Source organism: Dromiciops gliroides, chromosome 2 (assembly GCF_019393635.1).
Source record: "Dromiciops gliroides isolate mDroGli1 chromosome 2, mDroGli1.pri, whole genome shotgun sequence".
Classification (NCBI taxonomy): domain Eukaryota; kingdom Metazoa; phylum Chordata; class Mammalia; order Microbiotheria; family Microbiotheriidae; genus Dromiciops; species Dromiciops gliroides.
This window is the reverse complement of record NC_057862.1, coordinates 280,677,525-280,697,221: the sequence shown is the minus strand read 5'-3', so window position 1 is coordinate 280,697,221 and position 19,697 is coordinate 280,677,525. Positions and strand designations below refer to the sequence as shown.

Genomic DNA, 19,697 nt, shown 5'->3' with positions numbered 1-19,697 from the left:
TGGATTCTTTCAATTTCTATTTTACCATCTGCTTCCAGAATATCAGGGCAATTTTCCCTGACAATTTCCTGGAAGATGATGTCTAAGCTCTTATTTTTTTTTCCTTTTTTGTGGGGCAATGAGGGTTAAGTGACTTGCCCAGGGTCACACAGCTTGTAAGTGGCAAGTGTCTGAGGCCAGATTTGAACTCAGGGCCACCTGAATCCAGGGCCAGTGCTTTATCCACGGCACCACCTAGCTTCCTCAAAGCTCTTATTTTGATCATGGTTTTCAGGTAGTCCAATAATTTTCAAATTATCTCTCTTGGATCTATTTTCTAGGTTAGCTGTTTTTCCAAGGAGATATTTCACATTGCCCTCTATTTTTTTATTCATTTGGATTTGCCTTATTTTGTCTTGATTTTTCATTAAGTCATTAGATTCTATTTGCTCAATCCTAATTTTTAAGCAATGATTTTCTTCAAAGAGCTTTTGTACCTCCTTTTCCATTTGGCCAATTTGGCTTTTCAAGCTGTTGACCTTTTTTTCATGACCCTTCTGCATCACTCTCATTTCTCTTTCCATTTTTCCTCTACCTCTATTACTTTATCTTCAAAGTCCTTCTTGAACACCTCTATGGCCTGAGACCAATTCATATTTTTGGGGGGAGCTTTGAATATAGGAGCCCTGACGTTGATATCCTCTTCTGAGGGTGCACCTTGATTTTCCTTGTCACTAAAGAAACTTTGTATGGTTTGCATCTTTCTCTGTCTGCTCATCTTGCTCCTCTTTTACTTGACTTTTAACTCCTTCTTAAAGTGGGACACTGTTTCCAGGCTGCACTGTCCCAGGCTTCAGGAGGTCCCAGGTGGCATGATTTAAGGAGGGGAAGGTTCGTCACTCACCTGGTCTGTTCTCTAGTCCGTAGATAACCCTAGGCTAACTTGCTAATTAACCAGGCAGCAAAACTTTTGTGCTGTGGTTGTTAGCTCTGACAAACCTACTTCCCTCCCCCTCCTGGGCCACTGCCACTCAAGCCTACTTCCTGGTTCCCAGAAGGGGGTGAAACACCGAAGTTCTGCCTCAGTGCCAGCAGAGACCCCTGTAATTTCCCCTGGCCAACTGCTCAGCCCTCTCACCAGACTGTGAGCTTAGTTCCAGAAAATGCTGGCACTGCAGCTGATTCAGAGGCTCTGGGGGTCTCTTTTTCTGCAGAGGCCTGCCTGGGACTGAATCTGCGTCAGCGTGACCATGGGGTTGAGTTCCACTCCAGCCCTGGCACAGTGGGCCCCCTCCTGCCAACCTTCTAAGTTGTCTTTGACTGGCAAATTATTTCAGCCCATTCTTTTGTGGGTTCTGCTGCTCCAGGAATTGTCCTGTGGCATTATTTGGAGGTTTTTTGGAGTGATCGTGTTGTTAGTTCTGAGAGCTTACTGCCTTTCCTCTGCCATCTTGTCTCTGCCCCAGAAATCTGTCTCCTCCATTAGAATGTGAACCCTTCAAAGACCATGCCTTTGCCTTTCTTTGTACTTCCTGTTCACAGTGAAATTCCTGGCACACAATAGTCACTGAATAAATACTTCATGATGATGATGGTGGTGGTGGTGGTGGTGATGATGCTCTTTTAGCACCCAACCTGTAATTGTTTTCCAACCTGTAATTTCTCCGAACTTCCCTCTTTTTGCTGAGGGCAACAGTTACCCAGGTTCACAACCTTGGAGCCATCTTTGTCTCCTATATCCCTGTCATCCATATCCAATCTGTTGCCAAGTCACAATGATTCTCCCTCCACAATATCCTGCATATTCATTTCTTTCCCTTCATTTATACACCTAGGGAAGCAAGGTGACACACTTGATAGAACTTTAGGTCTGAACTTAGGAAGACCTGAATTCAAATTGGCCTCAGAGACTTAATAGTTGTATGATCTTAAAAGTAACTTAAGATCTGTTTACGACAGTTTCCTTGATTGTAAAATTGGAATAAGAATAGCACCTACTTTTCAGAGTTGATTGTGATTATCAAATGAGATGATATTTCTAAAGCACCTGGAACAAAGTAGGTGTTATACAAATACTAGCTATTATTTGAAGTAGTCGTACTACTACTATTACCACCACCACTACTATTACCATCACCCCAATCCTACTACTAACACCACCACCACCACCTCTACCCTAGTCCAAGCCTTCATCACCTGTCACCTAGACTATTGAAATAGTCTCCTATTGGTCTTCCTGCTTCTGCTCTTCCTCTTATCCTTCCCCTTATCCTGCACACACCTAAAGATTGTTTTATCATCCTAAGGCACAGTAATGACCCTTTCTCAAAAACTTTGAGTGGATCATTATTGCCTATAGTTTGGATCCCACACACCTTTCCATACTTATTTCATACTACTGCCCTTCATATATACTAGATTCCAGCTTCACTGGACTAGTAGATATTCTTTGAACTCACCATTCCATCTCACATTTCTTTACATTTGTGTAGACAAACTGTCCTCTATACTTGGCACATACTTACTTTCCACTCCACTTCTTAGAATCCTTTAAGTCTGCTTAAGCACAATCTACTCTATGAAGTCTTCTCTGGTAACTCTAGTTTTTAGAGTTTGCTCTTCTCAAATTATTTTTTAGCTTTATAATGTTTCCAGTAGAAGGTAAGCTTCTTGGGGAACAGGAACTTTCTTTTCTGCCTTTGTATACTCAGCATCTACTAAAGCCTTAAATATAAGTAATTCTTAATACATGAATTTTAATTGAATTGAGTTGAATTTCCAAGTGAAAGGAAGGTTCCAGGAGTTGAAGATAGGATGTTCCTATGATCTGCAGAGTTCCTCTATTCCCCTTTTCTATTCATTTAACTTTCAGTTTGTATAGTATAAAGGTTTAGATTCTAGCTGGTATGCAGTGGACTGTCATACTTAGCAGGGGCATGCCTTCCTATAAGTAGCCACAGATGTAGACTCCTCTATACCTTGGAGCTGAGAGGAGCCTCAGGGTAACCTGCTCATCTTTCAGGCCAGTACAGAGGTGATCTGCATAAAACCCTTTTCTCCTGTAAAAAAAAAAAAAAGAACCCCCCCCCCCCACAAAACCCACACACTCCCTTGTTCAGTGTTTATCTTTCTTCCTGGTTGTCTATAGTTGCATGATTTTCCCTGTCCTGGCAGATAGTTTCTCTTTGATTCACATCTGCTATTTTGTCACCAGGGGCAAGAGGGTAGGAGATGAGGGTAGGAGACAACCAGGGCTGCCCCAATCTCTACCATAGCAAGGCTGTGAAAGGTGAGAAACTTAGCTCCCACCCATTACAACAGCCTCCTTGTCTCCTTCTCTTTAGCATGGATTTTGGGGAAGAACAAAGTTGTGTAGTGGAAACTGAAAGGACCTGTAATCAAAACATTTGAGTCTGAGGTCCTGCTCTGTAGCTAACTATCTTTGTGACCTTGGCCAAAGGCATTTCACCTTTTGGGGTCTCCATTGCTCTCTATATAAAATTTGAGAGTTGGAGTAAATGATCTCTAAGGTTCCTTTCAGCTCTCAACCTTATGATACTAAGTCCAGGTCTAGGGGTTACTGCCAATCATTGGCAAACATATTTTAAAGTAAAATAGGGCAGTGTCCCCTCACTCATCCCCACCCCCTCCCTGAAGATTCAGTCACTCTGACCATTAGAAGTGATTTAGGAACAGAACTTGTGAGTGCAAATTACAGGCTGGCCTTATTCAGTCATTTCCTAAAAGGGATTGGTGGTTGAGGATGGAGAATTGGTAGCAGACAAGAATTTGGAGCTGAAGGGAAATTAGATATGGACCATGTATGATAACCCCCTTTCCCACACAGCCTTAAATTGCTCATTCTGGGTATGATTTTTATAGTAAACTGAACATGGGACTCCAGGAGAAGAAAAGAAAAAAAAAGTTAATTTTTTCCCCTCCTTATTAGCCTTCAGCCCCAGCAATAGTTATGGGAGTGGGGCAGCTAGGTGGCGCAGTGGATAGAGCACCGGCCCTGGAGTCAGGAGTACCTGAGTTCAAATTCCACCTCAGACATTAAACACTTACTAGCTATGTTACCCTGGGCAAGTCACTTAACCCCAATTGTCTCACTTTAAAAAAAAGTTATGGGAATGACTTCAGGTTGGGAAGTGGAGTGAATCTACCTTGAACCCCTCAGGAGAGACCCCGCCTGGCTTTGACTGGAAAGGAGATTGATCTGTTTTACGTTACGCTGGGAGCAAAGTCATTCTCAGCTTCCGCACCCCTCAGTCTTTAACCTCACCAATGTTTCCCTCCTCCTTCCCCCCACCCCCAACAGCCTGATTCTCGTCCCCATTGCTGCCAGGAACAAGAGTCATACGTCTCCTCCTCAAGCTGTGATTCCAGAAGTTGAAGTGGGAGGAATGGAGAAAACTCGGTGGGTCCGGTGTCCTGGGGCAACTATTACCAATGCTTTTCTGGCTGCCGCTGCCTTTAAAGGCCAGGCGCCACCTAACTCAGTCTGGGTATTTAAAAGACTCCAGCGGCTTCAGTGTGTAGAGCATGCAACGTGCGCCGCTGGGAGTGCAGCGCTCGAGTCATCTTTAGTTTTCTTCGACAGACTTGGGAGGAAGAAAGACCGGATTGGGAGTCAGTTGGTCCCTGACTCTGGTTTCATTCAGCCTATCCATCAGAGCCTCGGGACCCCTGTCCTTAAATTGCGTCGCGTTGAGGGGAGGAGGGGAAATGGGGAGTTGGAAGGAAGAAAAGGAAGAGGAGGAGGATAGCAAAGAAAACCAAAGTTGCTGCAGCTGGATGCCTGCATCAGGTTAGGGGCACCTTTGGAGAGAGAGAAAAAAAACAAGAGAGAATAAAGGGACCAGGGGTAGGGAAGCCGGGATTACTGGGGCATTACTTGAGGCTCAAGGACTGCCAGGCCTCTGCACCGTGTCAATTCCATCCTTCTACACTGGCGGATTTGGGGTAAACTGTCCTCAGCCTTCTCTCTACTGATCCGGAACCCCGGACTAGGACTAACCTCAAAGTGGGCGGAGCGCACTGCTAGGCACAAGCTAAGTCACAGTGCCCTACTGAGCTCTCGCCCAAATTGAGGCCTCCACAGCCGCGCTCTGGGGGCGCCCGCCCGCCTCTGGCTTCCGAGACCTTCCTGGGCAGGGTGGAATGAAGAAATTAGTGCTCACCAGATGTTAAACCACGCTAAGACTACTTTTAATGGTGGTACATTTATAGATCGATATAGATATTTACATTTATCTATAAAACCCGACATAAAGGGGGCGGGGTTGGGAGGGCGATGTTAGCTCTCGTGAGTACAGACAGAAGCGAGGGGGTGTGCAAAGTTTTCACAGAGCACACACTCTACTAACTGTGGTTTACAGCTTTGATTGGGGTGTGGCGCAAGTAGAAGTCGCCCTTCATTTTCTACGAAATGGTCTTGACAGCTGCGCGCTCGAAGCTACCAAGCTTCACGAAGGTTTGGCTTACTTGTCACGGTTCCAAGATCGGAAAACTTCGGCTTGAGGGGAGGAGGCTGTCGAAATGGTTGTTCCGGAGGACTCAGACCGGAGGAGCTTCAGCCTTTCCTTGGGCCTGACCAGGATATAGCCTCAGCCGGGCTCTGGCAGTTGAAAATGTCCACGATGTCTTTGGTGGCCAAGGACAACGCTTTGTTTTCGTTGCTTTAGATCTGAGGCTGGGGCGCGCTGTAGGAAACGGAGGTGAGGCGGGCCAGTGGGCACCTTCAGTCACTCTACGCTTTGTGGAAAACTAACAGTAAAACGGGGCCTTTGAGATTGCGAGTGGCCACCATCGCTGAGGCCCGACACTCGTAAAATGTCGGGACTGGGGTGGGAATAAAGGAGCAATTATTACAACTGCCTCTTCATCCTCCCTCTCTCTAGTGCAGCCCAGAATCTCCAGCGACTTAAGAGCAGCACAAGCTCAGACGTAGTACCCCAGGGTCACCTGCCCCGGGAAAATCTGAGTAAATTGCATCGAACTAGGGGAGAGGGATGCAAGCAGTTGTTCTCAGAACATCCAATTTTGGAAAACCTCATTCACCCCTGGGGAACCCTCCCCCCCATACAGATTTTTATATAAACACACGCACGTATATATGCACATTATAGTTCCATATGTATATATGCATGTGTGTGAGTATATACATACACACACAAACACACACATAACCTCCAGTTATCTCAACAGCCACAGAATTCTCCAAAGCTCTTAAAAGCCCACGGTGCCTAGGATTCAGGCAGTGAAGCTAAGCAGTGACCTAATTGGGCTTGTTTGTGTTGTATCCCCCGCAATCAATGTCACAGTCCAAGGTGGCCCTCCAGAGATTTGGGCTTCTCTTGACAGGGCACAAGGAAAGAGAAAAGAGGCAAAGCGAAGTATCTAGTGAGTACGCAATGACGTCTGAGCTAGGCTGGTCTGGGCGCGGTATTCGTAGTCTCTTTTTGGGAGCTGAACACAAAACAAGTCAGATCGCTGCTTCGAGGCTTAGAGGCTAAAGGTAGAGGCTGTTAGGACCCAGGCTTTTGACCCCTGGAGAAAGTTGCAGCTCTGGGTTCCCTTCACGGTCTGGGCAACGAGATATTGACTGGGAGGGCGAGGGGTGCCTGGCCAGGCTTCGCCCTGAGTTTAGGGGTGTGCATATCTAGAGATGCTGCAGGAGGTCTCCAGGGGCCGGATGAAGAGGGTCTTTTGACAAGGCCCTGCCTGCCTCATTCCTTTTAATTCAAGGAAAAAAAAAAGTCAAGAACAGTGCATTTTAAAAACAGTTTATTCTCCGCGCCGCGGACAATGCTCCAGCGCCCAGTAACGGCAGATATAAATAGAACTTTTGTTAAGAAGTTGACCCTCCTCTTCTCATTATTCTTAGCAAAAGTCTCAGCCCCAATAGGTTAACCCTTCTTCCTCAGGCCCCCCAGCTCTGTACTTCCCCCTCCCCCCACCCCCGCAGTGGCAAACTCCCGTACCGCCTGCGCCCCCGCACCCCGACCCTCCTCCCCGCCCGCCCCATCCCGCCCTCTATTGTGCTGGCACGGACCCCTCCCTCCTTTGGCCACCACTTCCCCCTCCCTCCGGTCCCCTCTCCCCTTTTTATATCATCTCCGCCGGATCTCCGGAAAGTGGCCTTTTCACTACGCCTGTGCAAGTTCAAGTAATTACATACAACCCGCATAATCCAGAGGGAAATTGCAACTCATCCATTTATTCGTGGTTTTTTTTTTCCCGACGTCTTTTTTTGTTTTTGTTTTTGGTTTTTTTAGGGAGAGTGGAGGAGGAGAAAACAAAGCAAAAACAAACAAACGAACGAACGACAACAACAACAAAACAGAGAGGGGGAAGGAAGAGGGGAGAGTAAAAGATACGTGTGGTCCGTGGTAGTCCGATCGGGAGCCTCCTCCCCGGCTTGGCCCTGGCCGGGCCCGGCCCGGCCCCCTCCCCACGCGGTCAGCTATTGTACTGGCAGGCATTGAGGCCGGAGCCCGGGCTCTGCAAGCTGCTGTAGCCAAACGTGGAGTGCTGTTTGGACTTGAGTCGGAGACTAGCCAGGCTGGAGTTACACGTGTCCCGGTAGACGCTGTAGGGCGAGCCTGGAGGGCCGTAGGGGCAGGCGCTGGACGACATGGCCGAGTTGAGTGAGGAGCCAGTGAGGTTGTTTAGGTTGTTGATGTTGTTGAGGCCGGAGTTAGGCATGCCTGGCACCGCCGAGTGGCCCATGCCAGAGGGCATGCTCATGGACGAGATGGTGCTGGGAGCCGAGAACATGGACTGCGAGGACAGCGGGCTCATGGAGTTGAAGAAGGTGAAGCCCTTGGTGGAGAGCGGCGCTGGTGTGAGGCTCTTTGCGGCCCAGTTGTTGTAGGTATAGCCGGCGTACACATCCTCGTAGGGCTGCACCAGCCCGCTGAACTGCGGCACATAGCCGTTCTTGCACAGGTCCATCTGCTGGTTACGTTCTCGCTTCCTCCATTTGGCTCGGCGGTTCTTGAACCAGACCTGGGAGAAGAGGAAAGAGAGGGCGAGGGCAGAGCGGCGTCAGTGTTTAAGCCTGAGGGGGCAAGGATAGGTCTGTATTGATAGGCTCTGACTTCGCTCACCCAGACATTCTTCGCCAGCATATGCAATGTGGAATCCTCTCCTCTCCCAGGCTCCAATGCTGGAAGTTCTTACTTTCCCCCAGGTTCCTCAATATTCTCCCTCAGTACCAAACTCTTATCTCCCCCGTTTTCAGACGTTTCTTCTCTATGATCTTCGTTTCCTTTCTACCTTTGACCTTATCCTCTCCTAATTCCTCCGATACCAGACCCTCTTCATTTCTTCCCAGTACCAGATCTTTGTCCTTCCCCAATATCACTGTCATCTTTCTTTCCCAGAAATATCGTATTTTTTCTTTCAGTATCCGATTCTACCTACCCCTACAACCCCAAACTTCTCTCCTCCACTAAAAAAATCCCCTTTTGTTTAATCCTTCCCCACTCTACTATCCCCCTTTTTTTAAACTGAGTTTGCCCAAAGCGATTTCAAGGCCCCCTCCTTATTGGTTTTCTATTATTTTCTGCCCTTTGGGCGTCCATTTCCCTAGATCAGTAATTGATCAGATCTAGGCCTGATCTTGGGGTCCCCCAAACCCCGCTGTCCCTACTGCCTTTCCCAATGTTAATACAACGTAATAAAAATCCCCTGTTACAGATCATAAAAATGCAATTGGATTAGTATGTTTGGGTAAAAAAAAATCTCTATCACCTCTCAGACAGGGATTCGTAACTAATGAGACTTTGGTCCTAATTTACTTTCCTAGGAAGGTCAAGAGAAGGATTTAAAGAAATAAAGAAGCTAGGTAGGAGAATTGGGGGGGGGAATCTAATTTAGTCCTGTCCCTTTGTGCTCGGGGACTTTCCTTCCCCAGTCTCCCGGCTTCAGACCCACCCAACCTGAGCCAGCGCAGTCCGAATCCTTCCCCACCCCCGCCCGCCAATGCTGGACTGAACGGGACTTTGGACCGGGAGAGCCGCGCCGAGAGAGGAGCTGCTCCGGGCTGTCTACAGCCCTTGCGTGGGATTAATCCAAATATTTGCCTTCACAGAAAATAAACGATCCCCTTTCTGCCCCTGGAGGAGGGCTGACTGGGCGGTAAAGTCGCTTTTTTATTGGGGAAGGAGGGGGGGAAAGGTGGGGGAAGGGAGACTTAAAAGTCTGGGACTGGGGTAGGATGGGGGCAAGGCTTTTCTGAAAAGCCAGTGGAGAAGAGATTGGAGAAGAGAGGCAGGACCTGGACACTGGGCTTCTGTCCTAAGCTTTGAAGCCCGCTGGCAGTGGAGATGGAAGACTGAATGCTTTTCTAGATCCTGCTTTGCCTACCGAGGTGTCAACCTACTCCAGAACTAGGTCCCAGGAACTGTGCTTCCCCACCTCCCGCTGAACAAAGGTCCCTAAAGGAGGGGGTTCTGGAGAGGAACTTCTTATGTTTTGGGATAAGGGAATGGAGGTGCAGCAGGGACTAGGAGAATGTAATGAGGCTTCTAGACATCTGAGGGTGAGAAAAGAGGCTCTAAGAGTTGTAAGGACTCGAGCCCCAAGCTCGGATTCTCATTCTCCATCCCTCGGCTCCCCAAGATCTTGGGAACAATCCTGTTCAGTTGTACAGAGGCCCCCATTTTTTTCTCTGTGTGGCCCTTTAAGTAAGTGCTCTCAAATTTAGGCACTTGGGCGGCCCTGAAGTTGACGTTGCAGTAACACATTTAGGGGACTACAGAGACACTCTCTCCTGCGTTAGCTCTGTGCTTTGCATGGCTACCCCATCTCCCGCACCCATCCACTGAAGGTCTCTGAACAATACTAGTCCCAACACCCACTCCCTGTTCAAAAGGGCCAGGCCAATTGTAGTTGGCTCCCAGTCCTAGCCTGGGTCTTGGGGCAGCACTGACCCTCAGCCCTAGGGGCCCTGAGTCCACAAGAGCTGTTGACTCGAGGCCTATTATCTTCACCTTCCAGCGGTAGGCTTATCTGTTAATAGTTTGCCCTATCTGATAAGTGCAAACAGCTTGGAGGCCCGAGTTTCCCCAGGCCCAACTATTTAAGCCCTTTGCTTGGTGTCGGTAGACCTGTCCCAGTCCCTTCTCGGACGAATGATTTCTGATCCTACCGCCAGGGCCTGGCAGCCGTGACTCTGGTTTAGGGAGCTTCTGATTTAGGGCTCCCACTTGCTGGATTGTTTTTGGCCTTTCTTTCTCCCAGCCTCCCAGTACCTAACCCAGATGATCCTCCCTCCCTCTTCAGGGAAGTCAGAAGGTGACTTGGGAATGCCCTTCGGTTCTTTAATTTGGTTTGGGTTCGGTGCCATTAGAGAAAACCTTCCAAAAAAGGAACAAAGGGCTCTTGTTAAAGTTCGACTTTTCATCTGAGCAGAGCCCGGCTGGGGCATTCTCTACGGATCAGGGCTCAGAGGGTGAGGGGAAAAGAGGCTCTCACACCCGCTACAACTTTCTATAACTAAGTACCAGAAACAAGAGCAGATCCAATGTTACCTGTTCATAATTTAATAGCTGCGTTTAACTCAGGCATTCGTTAGTCCACTAGCACATAGATTCAGCTAGATGCTGGACCAGGATTCCCCCCTCCCTACCCCACTTCTTCAGAGAGTCGAAAGGAGACCTGAATTCCCTGCTGTGTGTAGTTGGCTGTGCGGGCGTCTTTTACTACTCGTGTACATTTCGTTCTGACTAGCGCGTCACTACAAAGCTGGCGAAAATGTGAGCTTTGCCAGGAAGGGGAAAAAAGGAGGTTTGGAAAATGCCCCCGCTCTAAGGGTGGCTGTGAGAGGATTTGCATAGGGAAGATGTGGGGTGGAGTGGGAGTGGCACGGGTCTTTCGAACTGAGGCGTGTGGGACCCATTCCTATAACCCAAGGACTGTACTTCAGGGTATGGCGGCGGGTTTGGGCCCTAAGGGTTTCAAGAGGCTTCCGAAGCATTTGCTGATAACTTTCCAGGGCCGCAGAGTTCGCGCCTGGCCTTGGTCTTTGGTCCCGAGAAGCATGCTTCTGACCCCTGGAGTTCCCTCCTGTCAATGCTTGCTTATAGGTGCTTGGGTCTAACCGCCCTTCTCCACCCTTTTATTTCTCAGTCTCCTCTCTTACTGTTCCGTGGTGAGTACCGTTTGGGCCGATCGGGGTTTTCAGGGGCTTTTTTCTCGGTGGACTCTGCCTCGGGGAGTTGGGAGGGTGAAAGAGGTGCATGGGTGGACGCACGGGAAAGATTGTTTTGTCTGTTTTCGAGGAGGTCGCGTTTACGAAGGATGAAAGTGGGGCGGAAAACAGTCGGATTGCAATTCTCCTTTTGGACTTCAGCCCTGCTCCTGCTTCCTTCTAGGCTCCAGTATTTAGCCCTTAGAAGCAAATACCCTCTCACCGCTGGGCTGAAAGTTCCATGGCTAACCAGGGCTACCACTAATTCCCTGGGGCCTTGCCTCTCTGCGTATATAGCCCCATTCTTCTCCCACTCTACTCCCGTGTCCCGCTGGTGTTTGTAGGATAAGGGTCTCCCCTGGCCCTTGGATACTAGTTTCGGACGCCTGGCGATGGCCTGGCTTTGGGGATGCGGTGCCCTGACAACAGGTGCAAACCTTTCCTTTTAGTAGTTTCTTTTCCTAGAGCCCACCCGCACCCGTGTCCATCATTCCCCCTTCCCTCCTTCCTTCTCACCCGGACTCTAGGTTCAGTGAGATTGGTCCACACGGCAATCTCCTCCCGCATGCTCATGTCAGGGTAGCGGTTCCGTTGGAAAGTCGCCTCGAGCTCCTGCAGTTGCTGGCTAGTGAAGTGCGTTCTTTGTCTGCGCTGTTTTTTCTTCTTGGCCGGATCTTCACCACCTCCGTCCTCACTGCCCTTGGTTTCTCCGCTCCGATCCTTTTCTGCAAGGGCGCACGGCCCAGACAGGAATCACACAACAGTCTGGCCAGCTCTAGACCCTCACCCTACAGCCCTGCCTCCCACAGGACCCCTGGGCAAGACTCTTTTGCGCATTAACCCTTCCTCACTAATGGGCCTGTTATTCCATCGCTAGCCCTTACGGAAAGGGGCCAGGTTTTGCTTTTGTATCTGCTAGGAAAGTAGAAATTTTTGTTTTCCTTTCGATTATTTTTGTTAATTTCGGTTCGGTTACTATTGCTGTTGATGAAATTGAATTACTAGTTGCTTGTTAGGCTATTGCAATTATTGGTTTCGATACCGTTGTTTTGCTCCCGTTAGTGGTTATTATTTGATTACTATTAGTTGGTGTAAGTATTTTTGTATTATTATTCCTTTTTACTATATCATTATTATTGGTACCATTATTGCCCCCATTACTCAGATAACTCCTGGGTAAACTCCGCCGTACCCAGTCCTTTCTAAGCAAGCCTGTAATTGTTGTCCCAAGCTCCCAGCACCTGCCCACCCTCCTCCTCCATCCAGGCTTAGTTACCCATCATCCTAGGGAACCGAGAATTCAGATTCCCCCAGAGATGTGGTGATAGGAATGGGTATTTTGAGGAAAATCTAAATTCTCCTCAGGCTGAAATCTCTCGGGTCTCACTTTTCAGACAAGGGAATGAAAACGCAGACAGAGATACAAACAGACTCTGGACTCCTAGATAAAACTTACAGACATAGAGGTGAGAGAAAAATACTTGAGTTTAGGCCTATCTAGATAGTCAACCAGAAACAAGCAAAGAGTAACACAAACACAGTTAAAGAGAGACACCCTAACAGAAAGAAACATAAGTATTTGTATACACAAAGACACACATGGGCATTTGTAACACAAATGGAGAAACACACAAAGACATCCATAGATGCAAGTACATAATGGAGAAACACAGATGAGCAATTAGAGAAACACAAAAACCTCTGAGAAATACAGAAGCACAAATTCACAGAAACATACAAACTCAAGGAAAAATAATCAAACACAGAGAAACATAAAACATTTATATTAACACTCATGGGCAAGAAGAGATACAAAGACAGATACAAAGCAGAGAAATACACAGACATTTGTAGACATGCACAGAGAAACAAATGGAGTAAAAAAGAGACAGTTAAAGACAGAAAAACACACTGGCACTTCTAGAAACAGACAACATCTTACATTAGAAAATCACAGATATTTGTAGACACAACAAGAAGGGGAAACACGACAGAATCAAAAGAAGGAAAACAGGCATTTATAGACACAGAGAAACACAGGCAGAACAGGAACGAATACACAGGCCATTTATAGATACACAAAAGAGAAAAACAGCAACACACACAATACATATATATTTATAGACACTGAGAAACACACGAAAATGCAAATACTTAGGCATTTATAGACAGAAACACACAAATGAATAAGAGCACAGGCTTTTACAGAAAACTAAACAAAGATATTTATAATTCCAAAAACACACAAAGAGAGGAAAACACCTAGTTCCCACTGACATAGACATAGAAACACATATACATAATATACATCGATAACAGAGATAGAGCTAGGGGTAGGGGAAGGTGTGTGTGTAAGGGGGGGGGGACACGGCTGATGCCCAGTTACAGACTGCCAAGGAGACTCGCTTTTCTCTACTCTTTCTAAATATTTAATTCTGTTTATTTGTAGGAGCCAGGGTTTGTCGAGTACAAGTAGAAAATAATTCCCCAGTTCTTCCCTGCCTATCCGGGAGATTTTATCTTTGATTTACCACGGAACTCAGGACAGTGAAGGATGAATTAAATTGAATTTTAACTTTCACAAAGATAAAGTGAATCATCACCTAATCTTGGACTAGTCTTGCGCCTCTTCTTAACCATCCCATACATACTCTGGTAGCTTAAAAATGCGCCCCAAAGAAAAATTAAATAAATTAATTGAAAACCAATTTTCCTTTTTCTTTCTCCTCCCTCTGGGTGAATGGAGGATTTCCCTGTCTGGAAAACAGAGCATGTGGGGCTGGCTCCCAAGGGCCTCCTGCGGGCTAACGTTTAGCCCCAGAGAACGATCTGTCTATCAATATCTACTTAACTCTCTAGCTCCCATTTCTGCAACAGTTTTTGGAAGCGAAAAGGAGCGCCTACAGCTCGCAGAATAAAATTCTAAAAAGGGGCCACTCGGCATCCCCGAAGTCCGTCGCAAACACCTAGAGCGAACTTGATTGAAAAATCTCGGGACCTTTTCTCCCTCTATCTCTCCGGTGCTCAGGTTACACCATGCAAGCGCTGCTTGTTTCGCTGCCTGAGGAGGGCAAGAAGGAGGGCGCTTGGCCCGAAGCCCCGAGTAGCTTTGGGCCTTGGAGATCCGGCCTAATATTGGCCTCCCTGGTTCCTGGATCCCGGAACCGTGCCTAGGAAGGCACAGAACAGAACTTGAATCTCCTCTTACTCAGTTTCGTTCCTTTTCCCGCTCTTCCTCCGCTGTTTGTCTCTTTTAAAACATTTCGTTTCTCCCACCTCCCTCTCTCGCTCTGTCTCTCACCTTCCTTCTTCTCTTTCTTGCTCATCTATCTCTCTAGTTTTTTGTCAGTGTTTTTTCTTTCTCCTTTCTTCCTTTCCACACCGAGTCCTTTCAAATCAGCAGCTCCCTATTTGCTTGCGAAGCTAGCTTTGCAAAACCAACCGGGTCCTATTATTTGCTCCTGGAGAATATTGACTCTGTGTAACACTTTCCCTGGTCTCTGTTTTTTTTTTTTCTGTTTGTCATTGCGGGGTAACGTAATTCAAAAACAAAAACATATTTAAGAGAGTACGATGTTTTTGTGGTGAGTGTGTAAGAAAGATTATCCTCTTCCGGGAAAGAAAGAAGCGAGGGAAGAGCCCGGGTCGCTTCAGTAGCCAATGGGGCTAATACTAATTCCTCTCGGGAACACTCGGGGCCAGCCAGCCTGGGCAGGAGACTTTTCGCTGGCGCTGTCAAGGCTGGACAAGTACCCCGCGCACTCGTAGCTGTGGTGACAGGCATGCTTCCGCACTGACTGGTGTACCCCAGAATGGCTGCCTTTTACCTCTGGGCCTCTCTGGCCGAGGTTTCTTTCGTACCCCGTGCCTTTCCCCAAGACTCAGTCCCCACTACTTCTTGGCTTCTGAGTGTAGTAAGGAGGTCACAACGGGGGGAGAAGGAGGGGAAGGAGAAGGAAATGCAGGCAGGGTTGGGGCGAGGGGGGGATGTGGGGCGAGGAGGCGGGGAGTGTTACCTGGGACTTCTGTGTCGGAGGATTCGCTGGCTGAGTTCTCCAGGGGCTCTCGGGAGTCAGAAGCACGAGCCAGGTGGAAGCTGGAGCTCATGTCGTGGGGAGGCGGTGGCCGAAGTCCTTCGGGTAACCGCTCCAGGCCCATACCCCCTTTAAAGGAATCCATGGCGGCAGTGGCGGGGGCCTGGAGGCCTCGGGCGCAGCTCCCAGTCCCCAGCAGCCAGTTGGGCCGGGGGCTACTAGTCCTTTAGGCTGCTCCGGCTGGGGCCCGACACCAGTTTTGAGCAAGAGGACCCTAGGGGGCAGTCCGGATTCTGCCTCTGTCCAAAAGCTCCCTCCGATCTGCGGGGAGAAAGAGACGGCGCCTAAGCGGGCAGCCCGCTGGGCGCCCCGGGGCCGCGGCTGTCCGAGCCGCGCGCCTTCCGCCCCATGGGCAGCGCTTGGCGGGCCCAGGGGCCCCCCCTTCGCACAACAAGGCTCGGCCGAGTCAGAGAGAACAGAGCGGTGCGCCGCAGCCGAGACGCAAGTGACCTGCAGCCCAACAAATGCCAGCAGTTAAAACTCAGCTCCTCCCCTTGCAAGGTCAAAACCTCCGCGTCTCGCGGGGAGATCACTCTTTCCAGAGCTCGCAGTCTCCCTGAGTCCTAAGCGCAGCACTCCTGCTGCAGCTCCCCATATATGTAACTTGTTTCTAAGGCACCGGGTGCTGCGGACAGAGGCGGTCTTAAAGCAACAACGCGCTCCACCAGGTTCCAGCAGTCCCTGCGCTGGGGGGTGGGGGTGGGGGTGGGAGAGGGAGGAGGGTGGGAGAAGATGGGGGAAAGGAGGAGAGAAAGGAGGGAGGGCGGGCAGGCGGAATCTAGTTTTCAAGTTGCCTCCGCCTCTGCTCCCCCTTTGCCTCTTTCCCTCCCCTTGTACCTCCTCTCCCAGCTCTTTCCTCTCTTCCTCCTCACCCCCTCCGCGCCCCCCCACTCTTATTCTCACTTTTATCTCTTTATCTTCTCATTCCGAATATATCTTAGTATACCTCGATTTCTGTCTCTGCGATCTCTCTCCATGTCTGTTCACTTCTCTTTTTATCCTCGTTTTCTCCTGTTCTCCTCCCTCACTGCTCACACTCAGTCTCCCTAACCTTTCTCTCTGTGTTTTTCCCTCCTCCCTTCCCACCGTAAGTGACATGTTGATTTTAGCTTTGGCTTCACAATACAGCCGCAATTTTGCGCGTCCTACTCGTGTCAGATGGCACCGAGGCCCTTGATGATTTATTTTCCACAAAATTAACTCCCAGGACTCTTAGCCTTCTGCCAAGCCCAAAAATATTTAAATGCACATACTAAGCTCTAGAATAAGAATAAACTCTAGAATAAATATATATACAATATCTAATGTTTCTTCCGGGGTTAGGGGGAGTGACTTACTATTGCCCAAAAAACTCATATTCTTTTCTATTCAGCGCCTCCTCCCCTAGCTCTTATTTAGAAAGATGGGGGGGGGGGGGGAGAGAAGTAAACGTATCTCGGAGCTAATGGAAGCCAGCGATTCTCATTCCTAATTAGCCGTGATCCTATACAACCAAACCTCCTCTATGGCCTCCACACCACAGTCAATTTTACGGGACTGGAAAAGAAGAAACATTTTTCTAGACGAAATGTTCGCTTTAGTACCAGGTTTCTCTTGTTCCAGTTGTGCAGCAGAAAGGTGGAAGAGTTGGGAAAAGTCTGGGCCCAAGGGGTCTTTTCCCCTAGAGTCCAGCCCCTTTCTAACCTGAAAGACTGAGAGAACTTCAGAACCATCACAGACCATTGAGACGAGGAAATACTGACACAGTATGTAACATAGTTATGTGTTCAGGTTTGAGTCTACACATACATGGATCCAGAACCTTTTGTGCTTCTGTGAATGTAACCAATGCAGCAGAGACCAACTTTATGTAACATTATATATTATGTTGTTCAGGCAATATGTGCCTTGCTATCATATACCATGTATTTTGCCTTTCCGAACACTTCCTATATATACCTGGGTATGAATAAGACTATATATAATTTATGTCCTGAATGGCCCCACAGTTCCCCTGTGCTTTTCACTGTACATGCAGTTAGGTACATCTCAGTCTGAATCCTCTCTTTTGCCAAGGTGTATCTACATTCAGCTTCCTGGGGATAGTTCGAGGGACAGTGTTGCCAACACAGAGAGAGAGATGAACCTTACTTAGGTGCTTTGGTGTCTGCCTGCTTCTAGTCTCCTGGGCCTGGACTGAGTGGGAGGGAGGGTCTCCTGGCCTTGAGTAGGAACCTGTATTTTTCTTTGGGATAGACTTTCCAAACTCTTCTCCTGATGCCTGATCCACCAAGGTCCTTGCTAAATAAAGATTGCCTGGGAGATTTTCACTGGACAATTTTTAACTTGCTCTTCTGAGCCATTGATAAACAGGGCTGGCCCTGGGATCCCCCAATGCAGAAGCAAAGGGGCAGAAGCAGGGAAGCTGGGACCTCTTACTTCCTCCTCTGCTTTTGCTTAAGCAGAGCCTGGCCAGCCCATGGCTTGTAGAGGGCCTTGTTTTGCCATGGTCTCTCCCCCTTCTCCCCAACCCCCCCGATCGAAAAAGGTCTGACCTCCTAATATGAGCCTAGGGCAGACAAACACCAAAAAGCACCCCAGCAAGTAAGCTATAGACATCTTTTGTCCCAAGGCAGAGGAACAGACTTAGTGAACACTTTCCCTCAGTTGATCTTTTAAAAAGTAGTACCCAATCTGGTAACTCATCCAGAGGGTGTCCCCTGTAGATTACTCTTCCCCCTTTAGGGATTTCCTCTTTTAATCCCGTTATCCAGGGTTTATGGAACCAGTCTCCTTAACCTGTTAACAGCTAGCCAGCCTAGTATGTATCATCTTTGGCTTTCTCAGACACTTGGAGATTAGCCCTGAGTCTCAGGCCCCAATTGGACCTTGGTACTTAGAAGATCTCTTCAAGTTCTAATCTAAATCTTCCAATTCCCCAAAAGAAAGTTTTGTCCTTTTCTTCCCAGGTCCTTGGAGTTTGAGAGCTTCCCCATCCCTAGGACCTAAGTAACCAACATTTCAGAAAGGTGCAAGGCCAAGGGTCGAAGGTGTCCCCAGAACAGGAATAAAGTACCAAGACTTTCATGGTCAGGAAATGGAAGCAAAGAGGGGTGGTAGTGATGACAGAAGTGAGATAATCCTGTCCCCACACCCTAGACCCATGGGGATGAAGGTGGCAGGGAGGAAATGGTGGAGATATGGCTGTGTGAGAGTGAGGAGAGCAGGATAGTCTAGCTTGTCTAAGAGGGAAGGCTACCCTCAGCCATCCCTTGGATGAACTCTGTTCTGGCTGGAGGTTTGTCAAACTTGCCCCCTCTACTTTACTTCACATTCTTTCTTCCTAAACCTGGGATTCTCAAAGATTTGGGAGCTCCGCTGACCTCAGGATGGGGAAGGCAATGGGAAATTGAAAAAGGCACACAACGAGGAGGGTGAAGCTGCCGTTCACTAGAGGGAGGAAGTTGCCTGCATTTGGAAGTGAGATCTCTCTCTGGAATTGTAAGGACCTGGGCGCTCTCTCTTTTTTCCTCTCCTCTCAGACTCGGCTTAACTGATCCATTGTGACGCTGTATTTTGCTTTTAAATCAAGAAAAGATGTGAGGGAGAACTTTTGAACTAGTTTATGGAAAGTCTAAAAAAACCTCATATTCCAATTTTTCTGGGGGTTCGAATTCTTCTCTCTGGTCTCCCCCTGCCTTTCCCTTCTCTATCTTTTCCCCCTTTGTATCTTTCACCTCCCCTCCCCCCTTCTCCGTAGCAGGCTCTTAGATTTCTGTAGTTTAATATATCCCACTGTAGTTTTTGCCTGGGCCTTTAGAGATTTTTAAAAGAAGGGATAAGCCAGAGTAGAAGGGTTTTTTTTTTCTTTTTTTTTTCCTCCTCCCTCCTTAGGTCCTCCCAAGCCTTGGGTTCAGGGACTTCGCGACTTCTGTTAGACATGCTAACTTTTCAGAAGAGAGACAGTGTGAACATTTCATTCCAAAAAAGGCTTATCAGCTCCCTACACTGCCCAATAACCCTGCATATAAAAAACGAGCCTGATTCTAAAGTAACCGAGGCCGAAGACACATCTGGCTTGTTTGGCGTCGAGGCAATCGGGAGCTCTCCGAGAGGACATTCAAGAAGGTGTACCCCACCCCCCATACAACTTTGAATACCGTGGTTCCAGTCTTTACCTCTCAAATTGGCAGATCTCCTGAAACCTGGGCAGAACTCTTGAAACTTGGTCGGACCTTAGATCGCTCTTCAGTGTTTCCTAATGCCACGCACATTTACATGCCTCACTCTTCACTCGGTCTCAGAAACATTTGGACCCGAGTGGAGCCATAACTCTCGTAAGTCTTTTCTGGCACACATACATACATACAGGTTAGCTACGATAGTCCGGCAGTTTTCGTCTTTCATGGTAGCCGGGAGAGAAAGCCTTATATGAGTCTGGGGGC

The 19,697-nt window shown here is 48.2% G+C and overlaps 1 protein-coding gene across 1 annotated transcript; it reads right to left on the bottom strand.

The window, feature by feature from the left end:
- Window positions 1–7,097: 7,097 nt before the first annotated feature.
- On the bottom strand, window positions 7,098–15,802 carry PITX1 (paired like homeodomain 1). The gene is made up of 3 exons (XM_043987044.1): window positions 15,196–15,802; window positions 11,696–11,904; window positions 7,098–7,992 (listed from the first exon to the last, which is right to left on the bottom strand). Exons 1-3 carry the CDS (start codon window positions 15,356–15,358, stop codon window positions 7,444–7,446), a joined length of 921 nt encoding a protein of 306 aa, XP_043842979.1. The 5' UTR covers window positions 15,359–15,802; the 3' UTR covers window positions 7,098–7,443.
- Between the last annotated feature and the right edge of the window lie 3,895 nt (window positions 15,803–19,697).

Excerpts from the sequence above, each read along its gene's own strand:
- PITX1 (XM_043987044.1), bottom strand. The coding sequence starts at position 15,358 with ATGGATTCCTTTAAAGGGGGTATGGGCCTGGAGCGGTTACCCGAAGGA. Across the intron at positions 11,905-15,195 it reads CTCCGACACAGAAGTCCCAG|AAAAGGATCGGAGCGGAGAA; the intron begins GTAACACTCCCC and ends GCGCCCTTGCAG. Across the intron at positions 7,993-11,695 it reads TCACTGAACCTAGAGTCCGG|GTCTGGTTCAAGAACCGCCG; the intron begins GTGAGAAGGAAG and ends CTCTTCTCCCAG.